This window comes from Dasypus novemcinctus, chromosome 9 (genome assembly GCF_030445035.2).
Source record: "Dasypus novemcinctus isolate mDasNov1 chromosome 9, mDasNov1.1.hap2, whole genome shotgun sequence".
Classification (NCBI taxonomy): Eukaryota; Metazoa; Chordata; class Mammalia; order Cingulata; family Dasypodidae; genus Dasypus; species Dasypus novemcinctus.
Genome location: NC_080681.1, coordinates 106,446,589 through 106,461,637, shown reverse-complemented (window position 1 = coordinate 106,461,637; position 15,049 = coordinate 106,446,589). Strand labels below are relative to the sequence as shown.

The window sequence follows — 15,049 nt, the reverse complement described above, 5'->3', positions numbered from 1 at the left end:
TGGAGAGGTTTGTTGGGTCCAGTGTATGAAGGGTTTCAGATCTGTTTTTTTATAAAAATTTTTTAAGAGGTCCCAGGTATTGAACCCAGGACCTCGCACATGGGAAGCAGTTGCCTAGCCACTGAGTTCCTTTCAGATTTTTATTCTGTACTCTTGTGTTTAGTGGTGGAGAGGTAAGAGAGTGACAGTACAGAGGATGGGAAGAATAAAACACTGGGTACTGAGTACCATACTAGGGACAGTCTTACTTTAATCCCTATAATTCTGTAAGGTAATTATCTCATATGTGTAAATAGGGAAATTGAGACTCAGGTTAACAGTGTATGTAAAACTATTAAGTGAAGAGAAGGTAGGTAGATGGCTCAGAGACCAAATGAGTTTTTGAATGTGGCAGACAGATTTGCTGACTGGTTATTATAAAAGATTAGAGAATATGGGAAGAGCATCAGGTTAGGGTTGAGATTTGAAGATGAGTTGGCTTTGGGAAATAATGTTTGGGGTTCTTGTAGGAAGTGGTGACAGTAATTGGTTAGAGAATGGAGACCTGGAACTCAGAAGAGAGATCTGACTGTTGATAGAAATTTGAATTTTCAACCCTCCGTATAAGTAAAGGCATAGAAAAGGTTAAGTTTATTCAAGAATATTGGTAATAAAAGCAATGGCTAACAATTACTGAATGCTGTGTATAGTATCTAGACTACATCTGTTCTGTGTGCTTTACATATTTTTACATAAATTTACATTTAATTTTCATATCCTTGTTGAGGGTAGGTGCAGTTATCTCAGTTTTACCGATTAAGACACTGAGACACAAAGGAGTAAATAATTTTGGAAAGTCACGCAGGTTAAGAAGACAGAGCTGGTGCTTTGACCCCGCAGTGTGGCTCTGGAGCCATTGTTCAACGGAGAGAAGAGGACCAAAGAAAGAACTTTCAGAAATACTAAAATGTGCAGGATAGGTTATAGAGGGAGTAGTCTTTGCTTTAGACAGAGAACAAGGAAAGGGCTATATCTGAAGACAAGTATAGTCAGAGCTTGTTAAGGCTGCAGATGGATGGCTGAAAATGCCAACTGATTTCTGTATGATAAAAGCAACATGAGATTGCTGTTTGGAGTTTTAAATATTTTAATCTTCATACTTAAAGGGATTTTGTATTCTTTCTATATCCTTTCAACCCCTCCCTACCCCCAGTCTATCTTTCAGTGTCTGTTTCAAGCCTTTAAAGATATTTAGTGAAGTAAAACCAGCTTTGATTTAGTTAGTATGGGATGTTTAGGTAAATTAGGCCATATAAAAATATTTGAAATACAATTGGGCATTAAAAATGGCAGTTTTCTGCTTTTGATGTGACCAAAGATTGATCCAGAGGGAACTGTCTTTTTTCCAAATGTAAACATTCAGAGAACAAGGAATAGTTAGCAATGCTAGAATCATTTAATAGCTACAATGAATAGTTTAAACCAGAAAGTACTCAGATGTAAGCCATTCCATTTACCTTCAGTAGTAAAGATTAGTCCCATAGCAGTTTTCAAACTTTGTGGCAGTGGAATTCTTTTGTTCCCCCAACAAAATCTCACGCAGAACTTGGTGAATGGCTAACTTTACACACTCATCCTCATTTTCCCCTTAGAGAAACATCTCTCTTATGAAGCATAATTTGGAATCCAAGGGTGACAGAATGTTTTAAAGTGGGGGAATGATGCATGGAAATGGGAGGAGAATATCTTGAAATTGGAGAAGTGTGAGAGTTCTGCCAGTTCAGTATTTTCTTCTTGGTGTGTTTGAATATTTTGTCCAGGAATGGGGGTGGAGGAAAATCTCACAGGAGGGAGTTGGGAAGGAGGAGATGTGCTTTTATTGCATTGGCTTTGACTGCCCTAGTTAAAGGGGCACAGTGTAACAAAGCAGTGTTTCCTGTACATATATTTTCCTATTTTTTAAAATAATTTCTTTGGATACCTGTGTATCAGGTACTTTTCATTATCTTATCACTGATGCCTTGCTATAATCCTGTAAAATAGTTAAAATCATCTTCATTAAACAGATAGGGAAGGGAGATTCTAGAGGGAATGCCTCACTCAAGGTCACTAGCTATGAAGTATAATAGTAGAGCTGGAATTTTAAACTCACATTTGTCTTGTTCCAAAGCCTTTTTGTTGTTCTATTATATCGTGCTGCATCTTCACATTTATTATTTAAAATAGCTGGCAACATATGAATATATGAGGAGCATTATTAATTGGAAGTTAAATCCCTTAGCTGTAATCTTAGCAAGCATCACTGGCGCAAAATGGATCTACTTTACCTTTGTTCATCTTTTACCGAAGGTTTTAAAAGTTGCTGTTAATGACAGGCATCAAGATTATAGAGGAAAGCAGAAGAAAGGTTCTAGATAATTTATACTGAAAAGTTATAAAATTTAATGGGACGATTTTAGCCTATTTACCCCACTGTGGTTTCACACACAGACTGCAAAAAGTTACCTCAATTTAGTAACATACCTAGAACTTAGAACCCAGACAAGTTCTTGGGTAATTCATAGTCTTTAATGACAAATGTTACTTAGGGTTCATGGGCCTGCGAAAGGGTGGGGAGAGGAGCAGGGTTAGATCTGGGTGAGAACTTGGCATATAAACTTCAGAAACTGTAACAACTGATTTAAGATAACATATGAATCAACTGGAAAGTGGTGTGTTTTGTTTGTTTTGTTTTTCCCTTATAGATATTTAGGCTCTATCCCAGACTTAATAAATTAGAAAATATTATGTATTTCTTATCAATAGGATTATAAATGATTGAAGAAAAGTTTTTGAGTTTGCATAAATTACCATTCGAGAGTACATCAACTTTATAGGAGGGTCTCTTGTATTTTAACATTTAAAAACCCCTGGATTGTATATGTCATGAGTTGATGTCCCATCTTTTCTCCCCACTTTCTACCACTGCTTTGTTGCTCATGTTAAAGTTCTCAGGCTTCTTTTTCCTGCAGGTTTAGTTTCTAAGGTTTCTTCCTTTATTCTCTAGTCCTTCTTCCCATCCCTCCCTACCCTTAAAAAAAGTGTACCCTTAATCTCTTTTCCTGTCAGCCTCAAGTTTTTCATATCAGAAACAATGATAGAATTCTCATGTTTCTCATAAGCCTGGCTGTACCTTTCATTACTATGGTCTGCCTTAAGGCTGAGAGGGTCTTTTGAGTAATTGGTCCATTTTTCATCAGCTGTCAATATTATGACCCCCTGCTTTAGTGAGTTCACTGTACTTTTTGTCCATTAAAAATTGGTGGTAGTGTCTTTGGCTTAATAGCCTACATATGTCTTTCAGGAACACCACATGTGTAACTTTATTATCATTTCCTTTTTAGAAGCAGGAGGACTTTTCTAAGAGGATTTAATGTTTTAAGTTTTATACTTAAATTTTGTGTTCCTTTTTTTTATGTGCTTCCTTCTTGTGAGTACATTAGAGTTGTTAGATAATTTTAAGTTAGATGTAGTGGCTACTAACCACCCTAAAGTTGCCTAAACTAAGATGTTAAAAAGTGGTTTGTTTTGTTATTTTAAAGATTTATTTATACCCCCCCTTTTTTTATACTTGTTGTGTCTTTATTATTATTATTATTATTTTTCCCTGTCACAGTAAAGTTTATTATGAAAACAGGCTGGTGTGGGGGTATGGGGACAAGTACATTCAGGTTGGGTAGCTTAGGTAAAATAGTGCAGCTTCTTCACATTGATGCCTTACTTGCTGAGGGCAGGGGTCAGGTCCTTCATGGTTAGAGTATACTTGTGGTCCTTGCACTTGCTTTGGGAGCTGCCAGAGGCTGTGCCCTTCATTTTGCAGTGTTGTAGGGCATCGTTGGCAATATCTGAGATGAATTTCTGGGCAGCTAGGGAGATGAGCCACATTATGTGTGGGTCTGAAGCCTCAAAGCCAGCACTGTTGAGATAGTAACCAGTCACTGCATCTGTGATCGTAAGCGTGTAATCCTCCAGCTGCATTAAGAAGTCCACCAGAGGTGTGCTGGACACCACCAGCTTCACCTCTGTTGGCTGCGTTCGGCAGTATAAACTCAGTTAGACATGGTACCCTCCGGGGCCACCGTGTCACCCACCAACACCAGAGCTGGCCTATGCCGCCACGGGTCCTGTGCCGCCAGCCGTAGCTCCGGCCCCCGGCTCCCCTGCTGTCCCTGCAGGGCTGGCCTTGTTCTCTGCAGTGTTGCTGACAGGCAACGTTGTGGAGACTGAGACACCGGGGGTGCCAGGCCCAAGGCCAAGGTAGCGGAGGCCTTCACGGCCTTTCTTGGGACCAAACCCGGGACATCTGATGTGGGAGGAAGGTGCCTAATTGCTTGAGCCATCTATAGTCCCTGCTTTATTGTGTCTCAATGTTTTTTCTCCCTGTGGTTCTTGTTGCATCATCTTTCTGCATCTGCCCATTGCGTCAGATTGCTGTCTTCTTTAGGAAGCACTGGGAACTTCTACTCCCTGCTTTGTTGTGTCTCATGTTTTTTTCTTCTTGATCTCTTGTTGTGTCATCTTGCCCCAATTGCCTGTTTTGTGCCTGCCTGTTTTGTGGCAGCTCACTGTCTTCAGGAGGCACCAGCATCCTAACCAGCAACTTAACATATGGTAGGCGGGAGCCAGTTGCCTGAGCCACATCTGCTTCCCTGTTTTTGTTTTTTAAAGGTTTTCAGTTTTCTGGGAGGCAACCTAAGTTATATTATGTATATGATATACTTTTTTTTTTTTTTTTTAAGATTTAGGTGTGTGTGTGTAGTTGATATTGATACAGCATGAGTCATGGAGTTCCTGGTCCTATTAACATATCATGTACATAATGGAAAGGTTAGGGGCTCTGGAGGCATACCTGGATTCATATCTGTCTCTGTCCATGTTGAGCAAGTAATGTTTCTGAGCCTTAGTCTTTTTTTAAAAATAGGGAAAATAGCTCATTGGGTTAGGAATAAATGTATACAGATATGATGTATTTGCACACAAGTTGTCCATGAATGGTTGTTGTGATCCATAATCTCAGGGGTATATATAGACACACCTCTTTGTTTACTTTGGATTAACCATCAAGTTCTTCAGTAACTTTTGGTATGGTACTTCATAATGCTCTTTGGTTTCCATTTTGGGGTCCAATCCTAGGAGTTTGATGGTAGAGCGCACAAGAGTGAAAGGAGAGAGATGAGCTAAATCTTTGGCAGTATCTAGGGAGAGATGATAGTGGCTTGGCCTAGGGTGGTATTAATGGAGGTGTTGAGGATAGAGTTTCAAATATTTGAAGGTGGAGCTGGAGACAAATGTGTATCAGAAAGCTGGAAAGTATATTCTAGTGATTCCTTTATTCTTTTACTTGTCAGGTACATATCCTTGTGCTGGAGCAGGCTGGACTTGATTATCTATTAAAAACCCTAATTTAGCTCCATAGCTCAGGGGTTACAGCACTGGTCTTGTAAAAACCCTGTTTTATTTAATTGTTCAGTAGTACAATTATAATACTAGCAAAATTCAGTATTTCCAATGTGTTAGGAGAAATTGGTTTTGTTGCAAAATTTGTTTCAATTCAAACATAGTTATTTGTTACTGGAGAGTCAAGGAATGATTCTGATAATAGTCAAATCTGACAGACTATTTCATTTGGTTTGAAACTAGTGTTTTGAATTTTACTTCAGTTTAATTGAAAAAAGTTAATTTATATTTATCCTGCCCTTTGTTCTCACTTGAGAAATTCCAGTCAGATTTCTTATTCAGTGACTGAAAATAGTGAATTATCCAAGCTTTTTATTTTTTCTTTCTTAAAAAAAATTTTATTTCTCCCTCCTCCCTCCATTGTCTGCTCTCTGTGTCCATTCGCTGTGTGTTCTTCTGTGTCTGGTTCTATTCTCATTAGGTGGCCCTGGGAACCAATCCTGGGCCCTTCTGCAGTGGGAGAGAGGTGATCATTCTCTTGTGCCACCTCAGCTCCCTGGCCTGCTGCATCTCATTGTCTCGTCAGCTCTCTGCACGGGGCAGCACTCTGTGTGGGCCAGCTTGCCTTTACCAGGAAGCCCTGGGTTTTGAACCCTGGACCTCCTTTATGGTAGACGGGAGCCCAACTGCCTGAACTACATCTGCTTCCTCGGGCTTTTTATTTCTGACCTTTTCAGTGAAATGTGTGTACAAGTTTAGCTACTTATTAACAGTCTTGGAGAATTGGATGGTCAGATAGTTTATTAGTTTAGGCATTTAGTTCATTCTAGTGCTCCTACTTTAAGTTTCTAGGAATTAAGTCCAACTGAAAGTCTGTTCTGCACTTAGAAAAAACTCAATGGGATGAAAAGATAGGAGATACGTTGAATAGGAAAACAAATGAAAAATATTTTGTTTGCTCACCTGTGGAAGGCAAATATTAATTATACATAAATCAGTCTTTCTGATGTTAGACTTATTTAGCTCCTATACACAGAATGGGAGACTAAAGATTGAAAATGATTTTAGTATTGTCACTTTTTTTTTTAATGTTAGCCTATCTAAGCATATTCTGTATTTTTAGCCAGGGGTGCTGAACTTTTGTGTTTTATCAGTGTCCTTTGGGACATAGGAAAAATTAGTTGAGAGCTATATAAATAAATTTAATTTTGGAAGTGGATAAACATCAGATTTTAAAGTTAGTAAAATTATTTCCAACAAATAAAAATATCCCTGAGTTATGTTTTATGACCTAGTTAAAAGTAGAGGGGGAGTGAATGTGCCTCAAGTGGTTGAGTGTCTGCTTCTCACATGGAAGGTCCTGGGTACAGTTACTGGTTCCTCCTAAAAAACAAACAAACGACAAGCAAAACAAACAAAGAAACCAACTCAGCAGCTCATGTGCCTCAGTGGTTAAGTGCCAGTTTCCCACATATGAGACCATGGGTTTAATCCCTGTCCCCCAGTACCTCAAAGAAAAGGTAGAGGGGAACATGCAATAACATGGATGACTTGAAAACATCATTGTATTAGTCAGCCAAAAGGATACTGATGCAAAATACCAGAAATTGCTTGGTTTTTATAAAGGGTATTTATTTGGGGTAGGAGCTTACAGATATTCCCTCACCAAAGTCTCTTTGCACTTGTTGGAGCAAGATGGCTGCTGACATGTGCGAGGGTTCAGACTTCTGGATTTTTCCCTTCCAGGGTCTTGCTTCTCTCTGGATTCAGGGTTCCTCTCTTCCTGGGGCTTGCTCATCTTTCCTCTGTGAGCTTGTTTCCCGGGGCTCCAATTTAAGTCTTCAGCCCCAAACTCCAGCATCAAAAACCCTCAGCTCTATCCTTTGCTTTGTCTTTTATCTGTGAGTCCCCACCCACCGAGGGGTGGGAGTCAATGCCATGGCTCAGTCAAAGCCCTAATTATAACTTAAAGACGCCCAGGTACAGACCAGATTACAAACATAATCCAATATCTATTTTTGGAATTCATAACTGTATCAAACTACTACAATCATTTTGAATGAAATTAGCAAGACATAAAGGGAGAGATAATGTATAATCTCACTGATATGAAATAATTGGAATAAGCAGATTCTTAGAATCAGAAACTAGAGCACAGGTTGCCAGGAACTGGGGGAAGAGGGTAAGAGTTGGGGAGTTAATGCTTAATTGGTATAGAATTTCTGGTTGATAGAAAAGTTTTGTTAATGGATGATGGTGATGGTAGCACAACATTGTGAATATAATTAACACCACTGAATTATTATATATCTGAATGTGGCTAAAAGGGGAACTCTTAGGTTGTATATACTTAGAAATTTAAGGGACACTGACAAATAAATGTGATACATGATCCTGGACTATAACTAAAAATAGAGGAGAATAGGACCAAAAGGACATTATGGGGACATATTTTAAAAACTTGAATGTAGACTTTAAGCTTTATGTCAATGTTAAATTGCTTGAACTTGATAACTGTACATCAAGTGGTTACTTAAAGTGAATATATTTGTTTATATAGAAGTATTAGGTGTCCAAGGAGCATGATGTATAAAACCCACTCATATGTTTAGAAAATAAATAGGTAAGTGAATAGATGATCGATAAGTGGTAGAATGGTCCTGCAAAATGTTGAAAATTGGATCTGGGTATCTGATTGGAGGGTATGTTGGATTGTTCTCTTTTCGTTTTGTATTTTTGCAGCTGTCCTGTAAGTTTGAATTCATTTCAAATTAAAAGTGGAGGGGCGGGGAGTGGACTTGGCCCAATGACTAGGGTGTCTGCCTACCACATGGGAGGTCCGCGCGGTTCAAACCCCGGGCCTCCTTGACCCGTGTGCAGCTGGCCTAGGCGCAATGTTGATGCGTGCAAGTAGTGCCCTGCCACGCAGGGGTATCCCCCGCGTAGGGGAGCCCCATGCACAAGGAGTGTGCCCCGTAAGGCTAGCCCAGTGCGAAAGAAAGTGCAGCCTGCCAAAGAATGGCACTGCACACACGGAGGACTGACACAAGATGGCGCAACAATAAGAAACACAGATTCCTGGTGCCAGTGATAAGGATAGAAGCAGTCACAGAAGAACGCACAACGAATGGATAGAGAGAGCAGACAGCTGGGGGAAGGGGAGAGAAAATAAAAAAAATAAATTCTTAAAAAAAAATGGAGGGGGAAGGATAATAGGAGGAAGGAAAAAGGAGTATGTTAAGCTAACTAGGGAAAACAATAAGAACGCCACGTTTGGCTTTTAGGATATGTCCTCTAGACAGCAAATCTTGTATTTTTATAATCATAGATTTAAAGTAGGATAGGAGGAATGGGGTTGGGTGAATTGGGGTGTGGATACTCCCAATTACTTAAGTCATAGACCAGATACTGAGAGCTAGAAACCTATTCCTGTGGTTTGTACTTTCTTAGTTAATATCGTTAACTTTATTTCTTACAGCTCTTTGTTTAGTGTCTTCATTGTTCTTTTTGAGTTTGTGTACTGATTTTTTTTTTTTAAGATAAATTGATCACACAAACTGTGTACTGATTTTAACCTGTTCTTTTCCTGTGTTCTTTGTTTATCACCATCTCAGTGACCTTCATGCTTCAGGAATGTCTGTTCCTTCCTTATAGCATTCAGGGCTGTTTTGCTGTTTTCTGATGAACTGGGCTTTTATAATTAATTTTTTTAAAAAGATTTATTTATTTCCCTTTCCCCTCCGTTGTCTGCTCTCTCTGTCCATTCGCTGTGTGTTCTTCTGCATCCTCTTGCATCGTCCAGTGGCCCTTGGAAGTGATGTCTCTTTTTTGTTGCGTCATCTTGCTGCATCAGCTCTCCGTGTGTGCGATGCCACTCCTGGGTGGGCTGCGCTTTCTTCATGTGGGGTGGCTCTCCTCACCGGACTCACTCCTTGCATGTGGGGCATCCATACGCGGGGCTATCCCTGCTTGGCAAGGCATTCCTTGAGCGTGGCAGCACTGCAGTGTGGGCCAGCGTATCACACAGGTCAGGAGGTCCTGGAGATAGAACCCTGGACCCTCCATATTGTAGATGGATGCTCTATCACTTGAGCCACATCCACTTCCCTATAATTAGTGTTTGAGCTTGAGGGTCTTATGGTTACAACCTCCTTGTATTTATGGACAGCCTTTCCATGGCAGGAGCTTAAACTGTGGCTGGCCACTTCACCCTGCTCCTAACATAGATGTCACTATCGCATTTCTCCAGCTACTTTGCATATGGCTCTAGAAGCACTAGGTAAAAAAGACAGGCAGACACCACCACAAAACTATTGGAGACCAACTTGCCACGTCACTTATTGCTATGAGTATGTAGCATTTTCATATATAGAGACTGGTGTGTCCAACAAGATGCAACTGTGTATGTTGTGGTTTTGGTGATTTCTGGCTAGAACTTGGACTAATTGGAGTTGGCTTTTATGTTCTGTTCCTGTTCTCCCTTTCTCCTGCTTTTTTTTCCTCGATTTTTATTAAACATGAATGACTGGGGTAAGATTGATTAGAAATGTTAATAACTACCATTGACTTACTAGTGAAAGTCCTGTGACCATAAATTGTAAAAACTTAGTAGTTGAATTATTCCACTGCTAATAGGAAGTGAAAAGTGAAAGTGAACTTTCTGTAAGAGAAGTCTTTCATAGAAACTAAGCTAAAAGGCATTATTGTTAAAAAGTGGTTAAAAATAATAATCATGTTAGAATCTTCTCTGTCATCTTTTTCGTTCTTAGAGACCTGTAAAAGGTGCTGGGCGGACTTTTTCATTTTGCAAAAATATCCTCATTTAATGACTTTTTAATTAAGTCTGAAAATATTTTAAAGTTTCTTTTATTGTTAAACATAATTAATGCAACCAAATTGTTTTGCAGAAGAGTTCAATGAAAACTGCCATTGTGCTGGGGTTTTTTATTTGAAATAATTTTCAAAATTTAAAAAATTATTCAAATTACATACATTTCAAAAATAAAAAAAACTCCTGGGTATTCTTCACCCACAATAACCAGTGTAGCATTTTGCTACTATTGCTTTATTATTATTTTTGAGTGTGTCATTTTTTTCTGAACCACTTGAGAGTTCTAGGTATAAACCTTTCTCCTAAATATTTCAGTGTGTAATTCCTAAGAAGGACATGCACTTACATAATTACAGTGCAATTTTCAAAATCACAAAATTGAACATTAACATAGTACAATTATCTGACTTAGAGATCTTATTCAGATTTTACCAGTTTGTTTTTTAAGATTTATTTTATTTATTTCTACCCCCCTCCTTCGTTTCGTACTCGCTGTCTGCTCTCTGTGTCTGTTCTTCATCATCAGCTCGCCGTGCCAGGCTGTCATGTAAGCTCCCTGTCTTGTCTTAAAGAGAAAGCATGGGGAACTGAACTGGGACCTCTCATGTGGTATGTGGGCACCCAGTGGCTTAAGCCATATCTTCTTCCCTTTACCAGTTGTTTTTGTTTTTTTTTTAAAGATTTTATTTATTTATTTCTCTCCCCTTTCCCCCCACCCCAGTTGTCTGTTCTCTGCGTCTATTTGCTGTATGTTCTTCTTTGTCTGCTTCTGTTGTTGTCAGTGGCACGAGAATCTGTGTTTCTTTTGTTGCATCATCTTGTGTCAGCTCTCATTGTGTGCAGCGCCATTCCTGGGCAGGCTGCACTTCCTTTTGTGCTGGGCGGCTCTCCTTACTGGGCGCACTTCTTGCGCGTGGGGCTCCCCTGCGTGGCACAGCACTCGTTGCGTCCATCAGCACTGCGTGTTGGCCAGCTCCAAACAGGTCAAGGAGGCCCAGGGTTTGAACTGCGGACCTCCTATGTGGTAGACGGACGCCCTAACCACTGGGCCAAGTCCACTTCCCTACCAGTTGTTTTAATGTCCTTGATAGTAATTTTTTTTTCCTGGCCCAGGTTTCAATCCAGGATCATACATTGCATTTAGTTTTCATGTTCCTTTGGTTGCTTTTAATCAGAAGTTTCTCTACCCCCCTCTCTAAACTATATAGACATACATTTGTTTTATGACATTGACCTTTTGAAGAGTATATGTCATTTATTTCTGTAGAATGTCCCTTAGTTTGGCTTTATCTAAGATTTCCTCATTTTGTACATTTAAGTTCACCTTCTCTGACAGGAATAGTATGCAAGTGATATTGTGATTGTCTTAATTCATCATATTAGGAGATACACAATATCTGTTTATGCCATAATGTTAACTTTTTTTTTTTTTTTCATAATGTTAACTTTGATCATTTTTAAAAAGTTGTCCACCAGGCTCTCCACTCTAAAATTACTGTTTTTCCTTTTCCTTTTTTTTTTTTTTTTTTGAGGTGCCAGGGCTGGAGATTGAACCCAGGACCATGTGTGGGAAGCTGGTACTCAACCACTGAGCCACACCAGCTCCCCTGTTTTTCCTTTTAATGAGTAATTTGTTGGAAAATAGTTTGAGACTATAAATATTCTGTTACTCACCAAACTTTTCATTCTTTCCTTTAGCATCCATTGATAATTCTTAAGATATTATTATAATAGTTGTTTACATATTACTACGTTTATGCAGTAGTGCTCACTGTAGCAAATGTGGCCAATGGGAAGCCCTTCAAGCAGGATTCTACTGATTATACTTTTTCCAGTATATACTTTTTTTTTAAGATTTATTTTTACTTCTCCCCCGTTGTTTGCACTTGCTGTTTGCCATATATGTCTGTTTGTTGTGTGCTTATCTTCTTTTGAAGTACCAGGAACCTAATCCTGGGGCCCTCCCATGTGGGAGAGAGGCGCCGAATGGCTTGAACCACCTCTACTCCCTGTTTGTTGTGGCTCTTTATTGAGTTTCCTTGTTGTGTCTCTTCCTTGTGTTATCTCCTTGCATCAGCTTGCTATCTTGCTCATCTTCTTTAGGAGGCATTGGAAACCAACCCAGGACCTTCTGTATGGTAGGCAGGCACCCAACTGCTTGAGCCACATCCGCTTCCCCATGCTTTTTTTTTTAAAGATTTGGTTTTTATTTATTTATCCCCCCTCTCGTTGTTTGACTTGCTGTCTGCTCTCTCTTACCTTTCACAATGTGCTCTCATGTCTGTTTGCCTTCTCTCTAGGAGGCATTGGGAACCAAACTTGGGACCTCCCATTTGGGAGAGAGGTACTCAGTCACTTGAGCCTTCTCAGTGCCCTGCTTTGTTGTGTCTCTCGTTGTCTTTCCTCTTCATGTCTTCTTGTGTCAGCTTGCTGCACCAGCCTTTCAGGTCAGCTTGCTGCCTTGCTTGTCCTCTCCAGGAGGCACGAGGAACGAACCTGGGACTTCCCATGTAGTAGGCGGGTGCCCAGATACTCGAGCCACATCTACTTCCTTGTATATAATTTTGAGCCCTTACATTTAGATAACTTATTGATCTATTTTGAGTTGATTTTTGTATATGGTGTGAAGTAGGGGTGTATATAATTTTCTTTGTTTTTAAAAATTGAAACAGTATAGTAAGTGCAATTACAATACTGTTTTTAATTTCTTATGACTAAATATTTTAAATACTGTTACTTCATATGCTGATGAATTTAATTGAGTTGTATCTTGAAGGACAGAAGGGAAAGAGGCAGGCATTCTTGGTGTATAGAATAATAAAAAAGCAAGGGAGTAGATGTAGCTCAGTGGTTGAGTGCCTGCTTCACATGTATGAGGTCCTGGGTTCGATCTCTGGTACTTCTAAAAAAGAAAGGAAATAAAACGCATAATAAGATTTAATCAAGAAACACAATGAAGAGTCAAGATTTCCTGAAGCCAAAGTTGGGTAATATAAGAGAAGTTGGATAAATGGTATCCATCCGGATTGTGTAGATGAGTTTAAAAGTGATACAAGAAATAGTGTTGTAGAAAGTTTGACTAGTTTAAAACTGTTAATATCGATCATTATTTGATCAGTTCAGCGATTTTTTTTAAACTGAAATTTTGCTATTACAAACAGCGTATTCATTATTGAAACTTTGGGGACGTTTAGGTGCACTCTGGTGCCTCTTAGGTTTTGTTTTTAAGGTACTAGTAGGCTGCTTGCCATCTTCAGGCTATTAATGTATATTTGAGTTACTTACGATTAGGTCCATATTTTGATGATTGACAAGTATTAGTTTAAAACAAGTATAGTAGGAAAACAAATCTGTTTAGTCATGACTAAAAGTCAAAGAAAAATAATTTTGTACTTGGAATGCATGAATGTCACTGCTTTTGGTTTAAAGTATAAGAAGTAAAAGCCAGTTTTTATTTGGGGAATAGTCTCTTCCAGCACAAATACTTGACTAACTATTTCAACTTTTTCTTTTACCTCTGTAGGAACGTCAAGGTCGTGGAAAATAAAAGGCTGTTCTACACAGACTGCAGCAGTGTTTGCATCTGCATATCCGAAAGGGAGAAAATGACCTTCAAGAGAATTAGGACTTTTTTCTTAATTTCATTGACTTCAGAGACAATTGCAGACTTGCGGTTTAAGTATTGGAATTTCACAAAAGACATAGGACTTAACTGGAAAACGGAAAAAAAAAAAAAAAAGAAAAAGAAAAAACTAAACAAAAAATCCCTCTAAGTAGTTTAGGTGAAAATGTCCCCTTTATTTTGGCTTTGGTTGTGATTTCAGAGCATAATGCCTTTTTTTTGTTTTGTTTTGTTTTGTCTTTTTACTATGTTTTTTGGATTTTAAAGTCCGTAAGTGCATACAGTTTTCTCTAATTTTTAAACCCTTTCCTCCTGCCATTTTGACATTTGCACTTGGAGAACACTTATGTTGCGAAGATTTTGGGTATCCACCCCAGAAAGTAGGAATTTGATTTTCCCTTCCGAACTGGAAGAACGTTTTTATGAAGAATTTTTGTCTAGGAGAATTTAACAGTGTTACCCAAGGTTGTGTCTTTAAGGGTGGTTTATTTTCTCTGACTCTTTGTTACTCAAAGTAAAGTACTAGGAGTCCTAAGAAATGTTCTGTTCTTGTACATTATACTGATTAAGTCAGGATTAATTTGATTTCAAAGCTAAGAACAGTGGTAAAAACGCGTTTACAGAAATGCATTTTGGAAGAGAAAAATATTGTAAAACGTGTAGTGAATGTTTCTTTGGTTTCTTGTTCAGCCAATGAGGAAAGGGCATTGCCTTTCTTTTTTTACCATTAATCACTTCTCAATAAACGTGAGATCCTGTTGAGCATCACTTCTAGTACCATTTAATATTATTTGAGTGTTTTGCTTTTATGAAAGATTTGGAGCATTACTGTGTAAGGAGTTTTGAGGTGAGACGGCAACTATATTTAGAAAGTTCATACTTAAGAGAAAATTGCTTACTTGCTTTTTACCCAGGACCGGATAATCATGACCTCTGCAAAGCAGGGGGATGCTTTTTTTTTTTTTTTTTTTTTGATAATTCTTAGAAAATGTAGAGCCACCACTAATTCATTCAATCAACAGAAATTTGAATTATTAGTTGTGAGGCACTGTGCTAATCCCTTAGGATCTGGTCCAGTGTTTTTCGGATGAAATGGATAAGAGCACAGAATCAAGGCTGTAAGTGATATATAAGATTGTTTGATCCTAAATATGGTTTATTAGATAAGAATTCCACCTGGA

At 38.7% G+C, this 15,049-nt stretch overlaps 1 protein-coding gene and 1 pseudogene across 3 annotated transcripts in view; one reads left to right on the top strand and one right to left on the bottom strand.

Moving 5' to 3' along the window:
* The window catches only part of YTHDF2 (YTH N6-methyladenosine RNA binding protein F2), a 30,145-nt gene extending 15,509 nt beyond the window's left edge, over positions 1 to 14,636 (top strand). For all 3 annotated transcript variants that reach the window (XM_071217600.1, XM_058304776.2, XM_071217599.1), the window contains one exon: positions 13,770 to 14,636. Coding sequence is in view for 1 of the 3 variants with exons in the window: in XM_058304776.2 (XP_058160759.1) it covers positions 13,770 to 13,793 (24 nt within the window). In the remaining 2 variants the exon portion in view is untranslated. The remainder of the gene's footprint in view (positions 1 to 13,769) is intronic.
* LOC139439590 (transcription initiation factor TFIID subunit 10 pseudogene) lies at positions 3,700 to 4,893 on the bottom strand (annotated as a pseudogene).
* Positions 14,637 to 15,049: the final 413 nt, after the last annotated feature.